Source organism: Chiroxiphia lanceolata, chromosome 16 (assembly GCF_009829145.1).
Source record: "Chiroxiphia lanceolata isolate bChiLan1 chromosome 16, bChiLan1.pri, whole genome shotgun sequence".
Lineage (NCBI taxonomy): Eukaryota > Metazoa > Chordata > Aves > Passeriformes > Pipridae > Chiroxiphia > Chiroxiphia lanceolata.
Window position 1 is genome coordinate 6542155 of NC_045652.1, and position 16426 is coordinate 6558580.

The 16426-nt window shown below is 40.9% G+C and overlaps 1 protein-coding gene across 5 annotated transcripts in view; it reads right to left on the reverse strand.

The window, feature by feature from the left end:
• TXNDC11 (thioredoxin domain containing 11) overlaps positions 1-16370 on the reverse strand; it is a 27977-nt gene extending 11607 nt beyond the window's left edge. The window contains exons 1-6 of one of the 5 annotated variants that reach the window (XM_032704505.1): positions 16225-16370; positions 11664-11880; positions 10857-10954; positions 8805-8934; positions 2152-2245; positions 884-996 (exon numbers count right to left, since the gene is read on the reverse strand). In XM_032704505.1, the coding sequence (XP_032560396.1) occupies positions 884-996; positions 2152-2245; positions 8805-8934; positions 10857-10954; positions 11664-11880; positions 16225-16370 (798 nt within the window). Of the gene's footprint in view, positions 1-883; positions 997-2151; positions 2246-8804; positions 8935-10856; positions 10955-11663; positions 11881-12167; positions 12304-13395; positions 13621-15942; positions 16026-16224 lie in introns of those variants that run through there. The other 4 variants (XM_032704508.1, XM_032704507.1, XM_032704506.1 and 1 more) reach the window with 4 other exon arrangements.
• Positions 16371-16426: the final 56 nt, after the last annotated feature.

The following is a 16426-nucleotide window of genomic DNA, read 5'->3' on the forward strand; positions in this document are numbered from 1 at the left end:
ATCACATACCTTGATTTACAGAATATTAGAATATTTTTTCCCACTACTAACTCACTATATTAACTCATTTTAAATTAGCCTTCTAAGACCCAGACATCAAGACTGCATTTAAAACTGGTATTTCTTATTACTGAATGCATCATAAAACTACCTAATTACTGAAATGCATAATAAAAAGTGCTCACAGCTTCTAGGATCAATTTTAATAAATTCAGGCAAGTTTACCTCAAATAATTTGCACAGACAATAGTTCTTTTATGTACTTTGTTATTTCACCTGAAAAATCCCTATCTTCCCTAGCTTCAATTAAATAAAATACACATCACAATACTATCCTCACAGCATTTCCCCTCACGTTAGCAGTGTGGGTAGGGAAGATCTCTGTGCCAAACAGCAAACCTGAAAGTTAGTATTTTCAGCCTTAGCTTCCCAAAAAAACCAAGGCACTTGGAGTAAGAGTTATTATAAATTCAGCTAATTAAATTTGTGTGATTCTTCTAATCAGTATGTCATACCTTTAAAACAAAATGCAAGTTTTCACTATTCCTACTATCCTCCTGCAAAATCTCTTTGTCCATATCCTCACTCAAGCAGGCTTCTAATTCTACATCATTCTGAAAGATGTAGAAGCTTTGGGAAAAGGTCTTTGTGTAGTGATTTCTGAAGTGCTTGGGGTTTTAGGTTTTGATCAACTGGGGTCTCACTACTGTTCAAAACAGCTGCTGACGAGTAGAATGAAAATGTGTATTACTGTACAAAATTATACTTCTCAAACATCCCATGTCCTAAAGCTCTGTGAAACATTTATTCATGGTCTGGTATGACAGAGCTTCAACCTCCACGTGCTGTCCCAGGGTCACTAGAAGAGAAGTGCAACACTCACAAGGGACGTGTTGGCGTGCCTGTGCAAATACACGCTGCCAGAATGCTCCAGGGAGAGCTCCTGTGCCACACGTCTGTCCGTGATCACTCCAAAGCGGATCGTCCCCAGGTAATCTGCAAGGGCAGGTGGACAGACTTTAAACACAGTTACACACACCGAAAGCCTCAGAGCACCACCTTCAGACCAAATCACAGAGCACTGCTGGGAAAAGGCACAGGGACCTGGGAACAGCAGCTGCCGACGCTGGTGACTGAGGCAGAAGTTGGTGACAAGAACAAAGGTGTTCCTCTTCTGCACAGAGGGGATACAGAATGTTAACCTGGATGGTCCAATTTCTTCATCTGCTTATTAAACATAGCATCTGGTATCACAGATGCACCTTGCTATGTTTTATGGCATCTCAAAAGCCAAGATGATACACATGTATGAACACTGATTGTTTAAGCGATGCATATTTATAGTAAATTTGTATTATTTAAATACATGTTATTATAAATATATAGTCTATATTTATAAATGTGTACACACAAAGACAGATTGCCTCTCATCTTTATGTGGCAAAGAACTGTCCCAACATATAAATGAAATCATGGAACAAAACAGAACAGGCTCTACATCAAGCCAGTGGCACAGTAAAATATACGAATAATGGTATTAATTTCCCTCATTTGCTGACATGAATATCCATGAAATGTGCTAATCCTAACTTTAAGATAGTTCCATTCAGAAGGATGGAAAAATATGTATTAATCATATACAAAGTTTGCATGTTTAAACACAGGAGGTTTCGTATTTTAGATTATTAAGGGGGAGAAAGCCCTTCCCATCATGCTGCCTTGTGCCAGCTCTCTGAGTGCATCCAGGAAAGCACTTTGCTGAATTCAGTTACTAAGTACTGACAAAGTCAAATTCATCCAATGCCTCTGACATTGCACATGTTGCATAAGATCAAAGATCTTGGATTCCACTTAAATGAAGTAGTGGAATCTGCTTATGGCTCTGTATGGGTTGTGGGGGGGGGGGGTTGAGGAATCTGTATCCTAGTGTATCTCTGGACAGCAGCCTGTCATAAACTCCATTCCATGATGGCTGATCACATAATAAGCTTTTCATGTAAGCATCCTATGAGATGGTCTCATAATTAAATCAACATCAAAAACACACAGAAGGGATTCATTCCCAAGCTACAAAATATTGTCAAAAACTACTAAAGCTCTTATGCATAACTGATTCACAGATGCCTTAAATTATGAAAACGAAGCTTTTACCTTTCTTTAATGAATGCAGTGCTGATGTGAAGAATGTTAAATAACCAGGCGGTTGAGGTGAAGCATTGAACTCAAAATACCCCACAACTCCAGGCTGAAATAAGAAGAATTAGAGTTATTTAAGCTATTTTCAAGTATAAATATATGGGAACAGCAATTATTCACCTACAGTAAACCACAACAAATTCTTAAAAGACAACAACGTTTACTGAAGAACAGTCACTTTATGCTGCAAGGAAAAATTTAGTATTTAAAGACTGACTAGAAAACAGTTCTAAAGTTGTCATTCAAAAGTCATGTATGAAAAAGGGGTTTATGGATGCTGAGTTTCTAATGGTGTATTGCCCATGTTAGCTATTAAAGTTCACCAAAAACAATTCATATTTGCTTTGCAACTAGTTTGTAAGTCAGTTCCAGCACCAAGGTAAGAAATATAAGCATCATAAAGATTTCTTTCGGAATTGGAATGTCAAATGTGATTTTTCACAGTATAAACAGCTTAAGCAATAATTATGTTGCACATAATTAGCAACTACATATGAATTCACACTTTGTGTGTGACTACCTGAACTGCCCAGTGATCACCCCATCTTTAAGGTATCAGTCACTGTAAATCCTTTCAGTATATCCTGCAAGAACCAGTGACAGACCAGCTGCACAAAGACAAGGAGAGCCCCACATCCCACCTGCATATCCACAAAGTTCTTCAAATTGCCAAAGAGACAACTCAAAATTTAAAAGACTCATCCTTAAACAAAGAGGCTGATTGATTTTTCCAGGTGAATGACTTCATATGAAATTCAGGAAGAGAATCCAGGAGAAGCTGTCTTGGAACAGAGAGGTGCATAGTCTAGACTTCTCTAGTTCCACTGTTTCAGTTAAGTTTCGGTTCTAAATTTTGCAAAACATATTCCTTTAAAAGTTACTATTAAATTATGGTTTTAATGCATCACTCAAGTTGGCTTAATAAACTTTCAGGACAGAGTAAGTGATGGAATTTGGTTATTTTGTATTGTTTGTTTCCCAGTTCCACCAGTGTACACAGAAAGCATTTGATACAGAAAGCAAGAGCAGCCCAGGGATTGCTGTGGAACAAGAGATTCCAGACTCACCAATTACCCATTTGTGGGGTAAATATATTCTCACATAAGTATCTTCATTTGGCATTTCAGAGCCTGCGCTTTTTTTGTTGAGTTTTACATATAAAAATTTAAATTTCTTTTTAAAACACGAACATACATTTTACCTCTTATTGTTAATATGAATTCAGATATTCATCTCAGCCATACAAACTGACCTAACTCACTATGAATTAGTGATCTCAGGATGTTCTCCAATAATAACATTGCCCATTCCAGCTAATGACTTGCTCTTTTTAGGCAGGAATTCTCTTCTATGAATGAACGCTAAACACAAGACCCTTGTTCATAAAGATTCCTTATGAAGTACCCCAAGAAAATTATCAACAGTAAAAATGAGATACAAGCAGTTAGTGAAATTTCTGTAATAATAATTGCCAAGAAGGAAGTAAAAATATAAATGAAGTAGTAGTGAAAAAACACAGCAGTGTTCTTTTTTAAACAGCAAATAGGCTAGTAATTAATGTTTATCTTTTTCTCCTAGTTCCAAATTAAGACAGTAAAAGAAACAATGCCTTATAAAAAACTTTCAAAGTATTCAAGTGAACCAAAATAATCAGACAAGATTATCAAAACTGTAGTTTCCCATTTCCTAGGACCATTTTTGAATACTAATCCCATACCAAGCAAACTTATGGCACCAAATAGTGAATGAAAGAAGAGTCAAAAGTGACAGTAAAATGTGACAAGCCCAAAGTCAGATGTAGAAATATTTATGTTAAATATTTAAAAAGGTAACATTCTGATTCTGACTGCCAGTTCTGTTGTACAATAACAGCAGTTTAAGACTTCAATTAAAAAAGAAATTGTAGTAGGAGAATATATACTAATGCTATACACCTAATCATTAATCTGGTTATTTAATGGTCTTTTAATGACCATCCCAGAGGAGTGAGAATTTTTGCCCTGTGACAGGCTGCAATTATACCCAGGAGGACAGTGACTAAAATGCTGCATTGCTTCTCAAGTACCACAAAAATGTTCCCACCTATACGAATGAAGAGATTCAGCTGCTCACACCAACTTTTCTGCTTGTTTAACAAAGCTGAGCACTTCCAGGGGATGGCAAGTAACAAGAATTCTTGCTCTGTACAAGCGAGATTCAAGTCTCACAGGAAAGATCTCGATGCAAATAAGAGGTTCTTAGTTTGGAATGCAAGCAGGCCACGAGCAGCTTGACAGCAACAACTCCCACTTCATGTAAGACCCTCCAAAACACTCAGTAAGTGCTGCAGCAACAGCTGCCTGCAAACAGTTTATGAGTTTTTTACACACAAGCTGTTACTGATGGTCAGCTGCTTCCAGGCAACATCTCTGTGGAGCTCTGGGTAACCCCCTGCATGCAGTTAGGAATTATTAGTGGAAGAGGATAAGACTTGCTGCTATACAAAGTAGGAGGATAAAACACTGGAATGTGACACAGGGGTTGTCAGGAGCATTAGGAGTGTTGGTGTTGCTAGAACAGAGCTTGCTGGAGCTTTTCTTCCCATGAAACAATTTTCAACCCCTGTCTAAAACAGAGTGTCTGTAGGAAAGGCTTTGGAGCAAACCTGAGGATGTCAATAGTGAAGAGTTATTAGTACCATCTCCTAAGGAAACTCATATATGGAAATACAAAATCATTAATTGTAGTGGAGCCTGTTTCTTGCTTGGTCTCTGCACCGCAGGAATAGAAAGTGGTCTGCGATGCAATTAAATCAAGTAACAGACTTGACAAGAATCCCAACAATTACAAAACAGCAAGTTCATGGAAACTTTTGGAATTAACAGAGATCTTCAGATGAGTAATTTTTATTGGAGAACAGCCACCATTTTATTCCAGAACCACGCCTCAAATCTACCACAGTTCTTTGAAGGGATGAGCAAGCATGAAGATGCCTGATCTACTCCATGCAGCATGCTGTACTTCCACAAAGTCTACAAGACATTACCAAGCACCTTGGAAGAAAGTAAGGTGATAAGGAATAACATGGAAGGTCCTTTTCTAGATCAGTAGAAAAGACAAAAAACTATAGGTAGAAGTTAATTTTTTTTGGCAGCCAAAGACAGTCAGCCAGGCTGTGTACTGACACTCATGGAGTTAAGGATGTGTACTGATACTCATGGAGTTCAACATTCCTAAAAGGACTTCAGAAAAGAGAGAGAACGGTGAGGAACAAAATTTGCAAAGGTTATTTGGAATCACTGGAACTACAGCTGACTGGAAGAGCTGCAGAAAGATAGTATTGAATGACTGTGATGAAAGAGCTCTGTAATTTAAAGGCCAACAAATGCGAAATAACGGGAACAGAGAACAGGAAAAAAACACAGCTACTGATTAGCTTTTACAATCAGATGTTTTTAATACTCAATCAAGGTATTTCTACCCCAATCTGTAATTTTTAAAAAATGTTTTGGCTATGTTGCATTGAAGTAAGGGAGATGATTCTTTTCAGAATCTCAGACTTGTGCAGACAGGCAATTCCTGCCTCATTTTATCTGTGAGCACAGGAAAGAAAACAGCAAGAGGAAAGGAATGTGTTTTCTCTGGGGAACAGAAGAACCAATATTACATACCAGCAAATCTACACTGTAGAAATGCAAAGAAACTGTTGATTGATATTAATTAAATTTACCAGTAAGAGTTTGCTCATTTTCCAAGGACATTAAAAATATTGGGTATCCAGAACTGAAAGTAAATTCTCACACCATCATTTAACACAGGCACCTCAGCACCCCACACAAAAGCAACCTGAATCCCCTTCTGTGTCAGATCCTACCCAGCTGGCTAATGCTCAGGGAGCATTTCCACACAAATACAGCAGAGCAGAGAGCTGACATCACATTTAGACACACACCAGCTCCCTCCCAGAGAGACCAGCTCTCCTGAAGCCAGAAAATGATGAGCTCCCTGGGTACATTTAATTTTCATAAATGAGTGAAGCTTTTGGTGTAACTACAGTGGCTTCATGTTTCCTGTCCTGTGCCTCGGGAGGACAAGGGCATTTCTAGCAGCTGGGTTAGTCAGTGAGGAATCAGCCAGGCCAGTTGGGATTAAAGTGAAACTGTTACATCTCTGCAGCTGAGAAAACAAAATGACTACAGGTACTCAGAGGTACCCTGGCAGAACGTGCAGATCTTTCTCCTCTTACATCTTCCTATACACTCCAAGATTTTAACTGCTTTCCAAATGGGGGTTTTTCCTTGCTCTCAAAAATTAAATTCTAATTCTAATCCAGTTCTAGTTTTGCATTAGTATCATTCCACAACCACAAAAAACAACCTTAAACAGTATCAAAAAACGCAGACTTGAACTTCGGCGTCTTCAACCCGAAGTGTTTTCACGGGGTTTGAGCGCCCTCTTGTGAGAGCAGCGCAGCATGTCACGATAGTCGTGATCGGGTCGAGGACGGGACAAAACACCAAGGAACAAACACCACTTGTCCTTACATTTAGCTGGATTCTGTTCACCAGCATTTCTTTTTGTTTGCAGAACCCATTCGCTGGCAAAACAAAGGGCTGAAAATTAGATACTGACGATGATAAATCTTTCAGGAATTCTGAGCTTCAAGTTAATCAGCTTTTCAACAAAGAAACCACAAAAAACATGGTCCAGGAGGCACTGGTCAAGGTGCCCAATGAGCAATCCTTGACAGTCTTCTGTCCTTTCATTTCTGCTAAAAGTCAGCATTTTTTACATACAGAAGATCAAAAATCAAAGGAAGACACTTAGCCAAGGGTCTCAAAATTGCAATTACTTTGTGCCATACATGCACTTCCTGCAGTCTACTTTATTCCCCAAACTTCCTCACTTCTTAAACACAGGAGTCAGTCCTGGATTGTACTTCCTACAAATGGTATTAAGTTTTTCAATTTGCATGGAAATCATTAGAAATAGTTCACATTTCTGTTTAAAATTATGAAATGACCTGTTTATTTCTGGTTCAAAACTATCTTTTCCTTTGGGTCTGACTATGTTTCCCTCCCATCCACCTTCATAAACAATTCTGTTTCTTCCACCTTATCTGTTATTTTTGCATCCCCTTCTCTCCTTCCTGCTTAACTTTACAGAGGCAAGCTACTGAGCACCAAGTGGTACAACCTCAGCCTTAAATGAGTGCAGGGCAACATGACAGATCAGACTCTACTCTTGGGCCATTTGGGGAAAAAAAAAGAACCAACAAATGCTGAACATAAACAGAGATTTGGCATTTGGAGCCACAGAATTTCAAGCACAGAAATGGGAGAAGTTTGAACACAGAAACAAAAATAACTGTTCAATTGCTAAGCAGTGTTTAAAAAATATTTTCTGTTCCTTCCTAAGTTTGTCTTTTATCTTAACCTTTTTCCAACAGAATTGCACCTCCTACTGTAAAGCAAACTCAAACTTAATGACAATAAGCTTATTAGTTATCTTCTGCAGACTACCTAGAAATAATTCATGTAACACAGACAAAAACCAAGGATGGCTGTTTTCAGATCTCTGTAAGAGGCAAAAGAATGTTTTAGAAAAACATTTTAGAATGGCAAAACTGAAGCAGTGAGAGGACAACAGAAGTGCTTGTGATCACAGAAAGTATCAGCACCAGAGACAGGCACACAACTCACTACTCCTGACTCACATTCCATGCTTAAAACACTGGAAAGCCAAGCCCATTAACAGGTCCTGGCAGGAACAGCACAGCCCCTGCCCACGGTGACCAGCAGCGTGTGTCCCCTCACGCCGTGGCCGCTGTCACTTAACACACAGGACCTGCTCCATCCTGCAGCAGAACCAGTCATGAGGACATGCCCCAGTTCCCAGAGGATCTGCTTCATTCTGGGACACTGGAGGGTCCCTCACACGTTGTAGCCACTACTACAGCAGGGATTTGTTGCTCAGCTCGGGGTTCAGTAAGATTGTGGTATTTCTGCACTGTGCACTACAGAAATGAACAGTTATAAAGGGACTGGAAACGGTTCTGTTGTAAGTACATGTTGTCTTATTGAAGTTATTAATCCACTAGTATTGTTACCAGTCTTGGCACCCCTGAAAACAACAGACTGAAAATTAATAAAACACCATGTCCCAGGGGATTAAAACCATGAAGTTACCCCATACAATGTGGTTAGGAGCTCTTATTTCAACTAATTTCACATTTGTTTTTACTTAACAGATTTATCCTACTAGAAAGGCTTAACATTCCTTTAAAAATTTAAGTAATGATTGTATATTTCTCAAATGCTGTCCCAACTTAGACTGAAGATTTTTGTGAAAAGATTTCTTCCTCATTTCTTGCTCATATGTAACTTTTTGGTGAGGTAACAACTTTGATTGTTGTCTCTACATACTAAAGTACTGTAAATTAAGAGCATCACTAAATCATAAGAGTAACTATACAGGGAACCAACATTATGAATTTGTCATTTAATATTTTTATGATTTTAACAAATTTACAGGGCACTGATTTCAGTGGAGCAGATCAAATTTAATCCTTAGACAAGTCAAACTCTTTCTGAACCACAGTGGTAAAGCTAGAGAAGAGAGATAAGTACCTCATAATTTGAGAGGAAATCTAGTAATTTTGATCGAGACGAGATGTAGAGTAGTGGTGTCATCACCCGGCGAACAAACTTTTCAATATAAACAGCACTCATTGGGCCTTTGTATTCAATTGGTCCAAAACTAGTACCAAAAAAAATAATAGAACATTAAGACTTAAATTAACAATAGAGAGCCCTTCCTGGGGGTGGCAGATAGGAGTTACACAGACAGCATGCTCAGCCTCTAGGGAATCGCTCTCTGTGTTTACCAGCGGCTTCGGTGACTGATGGGGAGTTGTGTTACCAGAGGAAAGCACAGCACAGGAATCCCAAACACTCTCTGTAGGAAGGGGCAGTGTGTTGGTAAGGACAGAGGGATGGAGAACACTTCTGAGTCCCATTAAAGTTGGTAAAATGCAGGTATAAATGATATGATCACATGCATATCTTTGTGCTTGGTCCATGTGACCAATACATGTGACTTACATACATGTGACTTAAAAGTACAGATCTGAAAAAATGTCACTATTTTCACTTGATTTTTCAGTATCTCAAACAGTATCAACCTGGAAAGGTGCAGTATTTTTACACAGACTTTTACAGGAAGCAATCAGTAAGGCAGGGACAAATCCAGGCCTACTACTGATGAACAAATTAAACAAATCTAGAGTTCCCCCAGCCATCTGATAAAACAGCTCACACCACATTAGGCAGTGCTAAAACAGAAGGTGGGCTGGGTCTTGCAGATACGATTTCCAGAGGTTCCCCTTATCCCCTTGAAATCCTGCACCTGATTTATTATCATTAGGTTGGACAAAGCATCACTGTCCAAAATGAAATCAAACACAAAAAGCACAAAGAATTAGTCCACTTCCACTGAAGAATTTAATGGGATGCATTTTTAATATAGTTTGTATAGTTTGTACAGACACATTGGAAAATATCAAACTGACAACTGAGGTACCTCTATTCAGGTGCTCTGAAGTTCTTCTAGAGCCCACTAGATTATTCTACATCCTACACTGGTTTATTGCAAACCTTTCCTTCACAGCAACACACAGTGCTTCAACATGTCACATGCCCAGGACACCACGTTCAACATTTAATACCTCAGCACAAGGGGTTTTTAAGAAGTATCAATACAGAATTACACCTCATCTTGTTGCAACTCTGTTTTAATGTTAGTGATAATACCCAAGTGCATCCATCTATTGTGTTGTAAGTTCAAGATCAAGTAAGTTTAAGTCAATGTACATCCAAGTGGGATTGTAAGGTTCTTGTGTTGCAGTTTGAATTATACCAGTGTCACCTGTGTCTACTCCAAGTTCAGCTAACAAAGACCAGGACTGTTCCTCCTTAATACATAAATCCCCCCCCAAAAAAACATAATCAGCCTCTGTAATGAAAGAGAGCTGCAGTTCAAGACTACAGTACAAAAGTACAATGCAAGGGATAAACTATCATATGTAGCATTAGAAAGTGTGCTTCCTTACCTTCTGCTCCACACAAAGAGAAAAAAATAAAGGATAATACATACAAATACTAAAAAATAAAAATGACATTATATAAAATTGTATACAATGATATCTCAACATCTGGAGCATAAAAAGTGAGTTCAAATTTAGAAGAAGGTCTTCAGTACACAGTGCCATTTAAATATGCACTTAAATTCCACTCACTTCAACAACCCTTAAGTACATTCTTTATTGCTGTAATATATTAGGACCAGTTGATATAATCCATCTACAGAGCAAGTAGTCAACTGAAATTAATATATAACTCTGAATTCTTTACTTTTTATTGGAGGTAGAACTTCCAGAAGATGCACAGGCAAAACAAAATTTCCTTAAGGATGAAGAATTGCCCAGCATGTCCTTTAACTGACATTTACAGCCCTACCTGGCACCTGAGTAGCACACAGGATGAGCTTCACCCAGAGTCTCCTCCTCTACAGCTGTTTACTATAGCCATAAATGTAACATTTTCAAACTGCAGCATTTTATATGATATCTCTGTTCCCCAAAACAGCAATAAAAAGCCCAGACTGTACATAAGAAATCTTACCTCCGATGGTATAAATGTATCACAGGAAAATAAAAGAAATGCTTCTGCTTCCTGCATTTCCCCTGGTTCCACCAGCAATTTATAGCCACAAACAGCACCTGCAAAGCAGGTAAAAATTCACAGCTAACAAAGTACACTACAAAGTACACTACTGTGACTTTTTTATCCCAGCTGTACTTTTTACAATCTATTCCATCTGCTATTTTCAGGGCCTTTTCAACTAAGCATTCCATACCTGTTGCTCTAAATTCTATCACACAAAGACTTTTTTTGTCGTTTTGCAACAGCAATCCTTTTGGTTGCTATTCTTTCTAGTTTTTATGGTTCTTCATCTAAATCCTTCAAATGTACTGATTTAGTTGTAATCCATATTAATTACTTTTTCTGCAGTGGAGCTCAACAAGTGGAGGCTTAAGGCAGCTGTACCTGTGAAGTGTTCACAGGTACACAACTGCTAGAAAGCTTACAATCTTATATGATTACCAGTGTCTCCAAGGATCCTGGAAGTGGAAGCAAACTCCGAATTTCTGTTTGAAGGCAGGTGAATAAATCTGAGAACACTTTACAACAAGAAACTCGTAGAGTTCCCCATTCAGGAGCAGAAATAACTGAGGAGGAATCACAGCTTGCCTCCATTTATTCTAACACTCTGTATGCTATATTAAAATTAAGACCACTGGCTGAGTTACCCAAATATGTGGGCATTCAAGTCGTACTGGTTCCCATGGGAGGCCAGAAATCAGCATCAGCTGGGACACTTAAAAGCTATCAGGTCATGTTTAAGATTGGTATCTTCTCTGGAGGTACCTGGTCTGACAACCTGCTGGCCACACGTTCTATCTCTTCTCTTGCTGCGATGGACTGCCCACACCACGGGGCGTAGAAGAAATACAGCACGATCTCCGAGTCCTGCCGGAGCTGCTCTGCAGAGTCCAGCTGGCCCCGGAACAGATCCACCACCGGAGACCTCGCGGAGAAAAAACTCACAGGGAGCTTCGCTGCCATTGTCACATCTTTTGCTCGGCTGCAGGAAAAGATGAAGAGGGTGGTTACTGAGACTGGAGAGGAGCAGATAAATGGGTGCCCGAAGCCAGAATCTTTGTCCTTAGCAAAAGTCACGCAACGACAAAACTTGGGAAATTGGTGCAAACGGCTCCAACTCTCGCCACGTGAGTCAGGTTCAGGAAACACCATAAAATCTAAAGATCACCCTGCCCAACTTTACAAAGCCATGCTGGGACACCATGCACTATGTCTCTGGGCACGTTAGCTCACACTCTTACAGCTGGCTGCCACAGAGTATAAAATTACCAGGAAGAGTGATTTCTTTGGATTTCTTGCCTGGCCTCATCCTCTTTTAACACTTGTACTTTAGGTAACAGCACCCTGATAAGAAAAGAGACGCTGGTCATAAAGTTTTGTGATGTGATGTTTATATAAACAGAGACTAGTACCTGCCTTATGCTTTGTTTTAAAGTATTCTACACTTCTGTTCTTTCAGATTTTGTCAGGAAAAAAATTGTAAATTGTTAAGTTTATTTTACTGATTAGAGCAGGAACTGCAAACTGTTCAGGGAACATTTTCTCTGCATTGTAAGGACAAAATCAACAAACAGTCTAAATTTAAAGAGATTATGACAGATTAAGTTTCTTGAGAGAAATTAGTTTGACTAGTAATACCAAGAACATAAAGCAAATACTCAGGAAAAAATTTGCTATCAAACCAGCAATCAAATAACCTGGAATTCGGCATTTCCAAGGTGTTCAGAAGTTGCTATGGTACAGACTGCCTTAAATGCAAGTGAATGATCATACTTCCTTTTTATATTCCCCTAATTTTAAAATTTTCTACTAGCTATATTTACACTAGAGCAAGACAGATTGAGAACTGGATCACCACACTGTAATGCCCAATTTTGCCATGGTTTGTAATGTGACAGGAAGTTTTAGGAAAGGTTGTGCACTTCTTTACTTTGTGCTGCAATAAAAAGCTAATACAAAAATCTTATTACCTGATATTTGATCCTTCTCAGGTTAACCTTTTAGTAATTGTGATAGAATTATTGAGTCCCAAACACTGTCCAACTCAAATATTAGGCAACCTCCTAACAACTCTGCCACATTTACAAACTTTATGATCTTTCTGGTTTTTAAGAAGTACCTTTGTTTCTACAATACAGCAAAAAGTCACACTCTTCTCTCATTTCCAGGCTACCAAGCATACACTTAAAGGTCAACATTTTAGAATTGCCCTCAGTATATTTTCTAGAAGTTATGGAAATTCTTAATTCACACGTAAGGGAAAGTATTTGTTTCAAAATTCAGAATTTTGAAAATGGTTCCTCATGTTTATAATTCATTAATTCCACTACTTACAACATTAAGTTTTCACACAGATGATCAAAAATCTGGTTTATTCTATGGACTTCTACCTTTGTTTCTTCCTGTCTCTCCCAACCAACAACCCAGCATCTCCTTCCCCAACCCTGAGGTTCTTAAATCACCTCCCAACACCTCTGCTTCCCTCCCATTCCTGCACCCTGTGCCCATCCAAACTGGCAGCTTCTTCCCGTGCCTTCTGCCTGCCAGCTGGACAGGACACAGCTCCCACAGCTCCTGGGCTCACAGGTCACACACTGATCAGCTGCTGGAAGCACAGCACAGCAGCAAGGGCTGGTCTCACACCTACTGCTTCAGAGACATCAACTGGAATTTCTCCTCTTGAACTTGTTTAATGAAAGTGGACAACCTCAGTGTGTTTAAAACCTCTGCTTCCTCTACAGAATTAAACTGAAAGAGTTCAAGAGTTACAGTGTAAGCCTTAAAAATGAGATACTGAACTGCCTCCAAATTGCAAGAAACTGTAAATAAAACACATCAGCAGAAGTCGCATGACACGAGTGAGTCAGGAAATAAACAAGTACCTTCAAATATGAAAATACTCCAGTACTTATTAAAAAACAAAACATAATAAATCAATAGCTACTAGCTGCTTAAGGTGACCTGGTCAGCGGTGTCTCCCTCTGCAATACCAAATGCATAATAGAATACCTTGACATAATACCCAGCTTTACTAAGAGAACCCCGAAAAATTATACACATATAAACTGATTACATAAGAAATAACTACACAAACACGATGATCACAAACTGTTTATTAAAGCACTGATTGTGTTATTTACCTGCTGCTCAGAGCCTACAAAAACTTAAACTCTTTCCAACAGAACACCCTGGTAATAAAGGGAAGCCCATGCAAGTGCCTGCAGGACCAGCCTTTGACTGCAAGGTCCTCAGACTGTAGCTGTCTGAAAGATATTTGCATTTTGCCAGAAATAACTCAGGTTCTAAACCACAGGCTTCCCATAGTAATCCATTCTAGGTCAGGTCTCGTTTGGCTATTCCTTGAGTCACTACAAACCTACAATACCTCAAATCCCACAAATGGATTGCCTTATAGTAAAGGAATTTTCCCTTTCCATACTTTTTATCCACTGGCTGCCAAAGTTACATATTGTAAGAATAGTTAGTGATTGTAACTCTGCTGTGGTGCTGAGCCTTGCTTGTAAATCACACTGAGATTTGGTGAGAAACTATGTCTTGTATTCAGAGTTAACATATGCAACTAACCATCCTCCAAACTGTACGTGGAATTTTTACAATTGAATTTTCCATATTTCTGATAGTAACCAAACAGGGAATACTTTTCTAATATCAGTTTGTCTCTTTAACTACAAACTGAAAAGCCAAACCCCTTTAATCAAACTTCCTGTTCAAAGTACAAGTGTCAAGAAGAACATTCCATCTGTGAGCTTTCAAACAAAGACAGCAGTAAAATGAAGGGAACATGCAGGTTTTAAGGAGAGCAAGAAGAAAATAGAAAAATCATTTGTAAATGTAAAAAAAGCATAATTTTTTTTAGTAATGGATAGTTAATTGGGGAGGTGATTATGTTCAGAAATTCTTCTCCATACATTCTGAAATATAGTAAGAGTTTTACAATTTTTTATCTATATTATCTGGTCACTGTGAGATACAGACTCCTGGAGCAGAGGCACAGCTACTCAGAGACACTCATTGAGAGACTTAAAATTCACTCTGGTTCAAATAATACATCCTCTGTGCACAGGTGAGAAAAGAAGGCCTTAGTATTTTTCAGAAGCATTACCTGTGAACCAAGTGTTTATTGGAACAAAAATTTGTCAGATCCTGCAGAATAGGGACATGCATATGGAATATGTAGCCTTTTCCCACTCTCAAAATCAAACCCCAAGTGTAGTACATGTTCTTAAATTAATACAGTGTGACCTGAATCACAGAACAGTCACCTTGACCTAAAACCCATCCGGAAGGTTCAGGTCCCACTTCAGGCTCCCAAATGGAGCAGCCCATGCCCAGCCCCTCCAGCGCACACATCGCCTGCTTCCACGTACCCAGCTCTGGGCAAACAAGAACCACAGACACTTCTGCAAACAAGGAAGTTCCAGCTCCCAAGAGGAGCACCACCAGACTGGGGAGAAACCGCAAAATCTTTCTGCCTGAAGCACGTGAGGGCAAAAGGGGGGTGACAACACCAACACATGAGCCAGAAGAGACCCATTCCCCCAGGCCGATGCTAAGAGTGCTGAGGGCAGAGCTCAGCCCTGAGCCCCCTCAGCCCCTCTGTGGCAGCGCCAGGTTCCAGTTACCTCTGGAGAAGAGCAAAAAAAGCTTTATCTCAGCAGCACACCTGCCACAGAATCACAGAAAGGGGCAGGCTGGAAGGGACCACAGCGGGGGATCTGGTACCACCTCCCTGCTCCAGCAGGGTCATCCCAGAGCACACGGCACAGGATTGTGTCCAGACTGTTCTGGAATATCTCTAGTGAGGAGACTCCACACCCTCTCTGGACAATCTGTTCCAGTGCTCGGTCACTGCACAGGGAAGAAGTTCTTCCTCATGTTCAGGTGGAACTTCCTGAGCATCAGTTCCTGCCCATTTGGATCAGTTCTTGTCCCATGGCTGGGCACCCCCGAGCAGGGCCCGGTCCATCCTCTGCCCCCTCCTTTCAGACACTCACACCGTCCCCAGACCGTGTGTCCCGCGTACCTCCGCCCCCCCGCCGGGGCAGACGCCCCTTCACACACCGCTCCCTCCCCACACAGTCCCACCGCCCGACCCGCCGGGGGGACACGGCGCCCCGACACGCGCCGGGCCGCGGTTGCCATGGGGACCGCGTGTGGCGGGGGCCGGCAGGAGGACCCGCCGCCCACCCCGGGCACGGCCGTGCCCGACCCGCCACCGCGGGGCCACCGCGGGGCCACCGCGGGGCCAGCCCCGGCCCCGGGGCAGCACCAACCTCCGCTCCCCCCGCCCGCTCCCCGGCGGTACCTGCAGGTGACTTTGAGGGCGACGAGGAAGGCGCAGCCCAGCACGATGGCCGCGCCGCACAGCACCTCGGGCCGCCGCGCCATCAGCGCCGCGCGGGGCCGCAGCCGCGGGGCCGCGGCTGGGCCGGAGCCGCCGCACACCGACATGGCCCCGGCCGGGGGGGCGGGCAGGGCAGGGCCGGGCAGGGCGGCGGGGCCCGCGC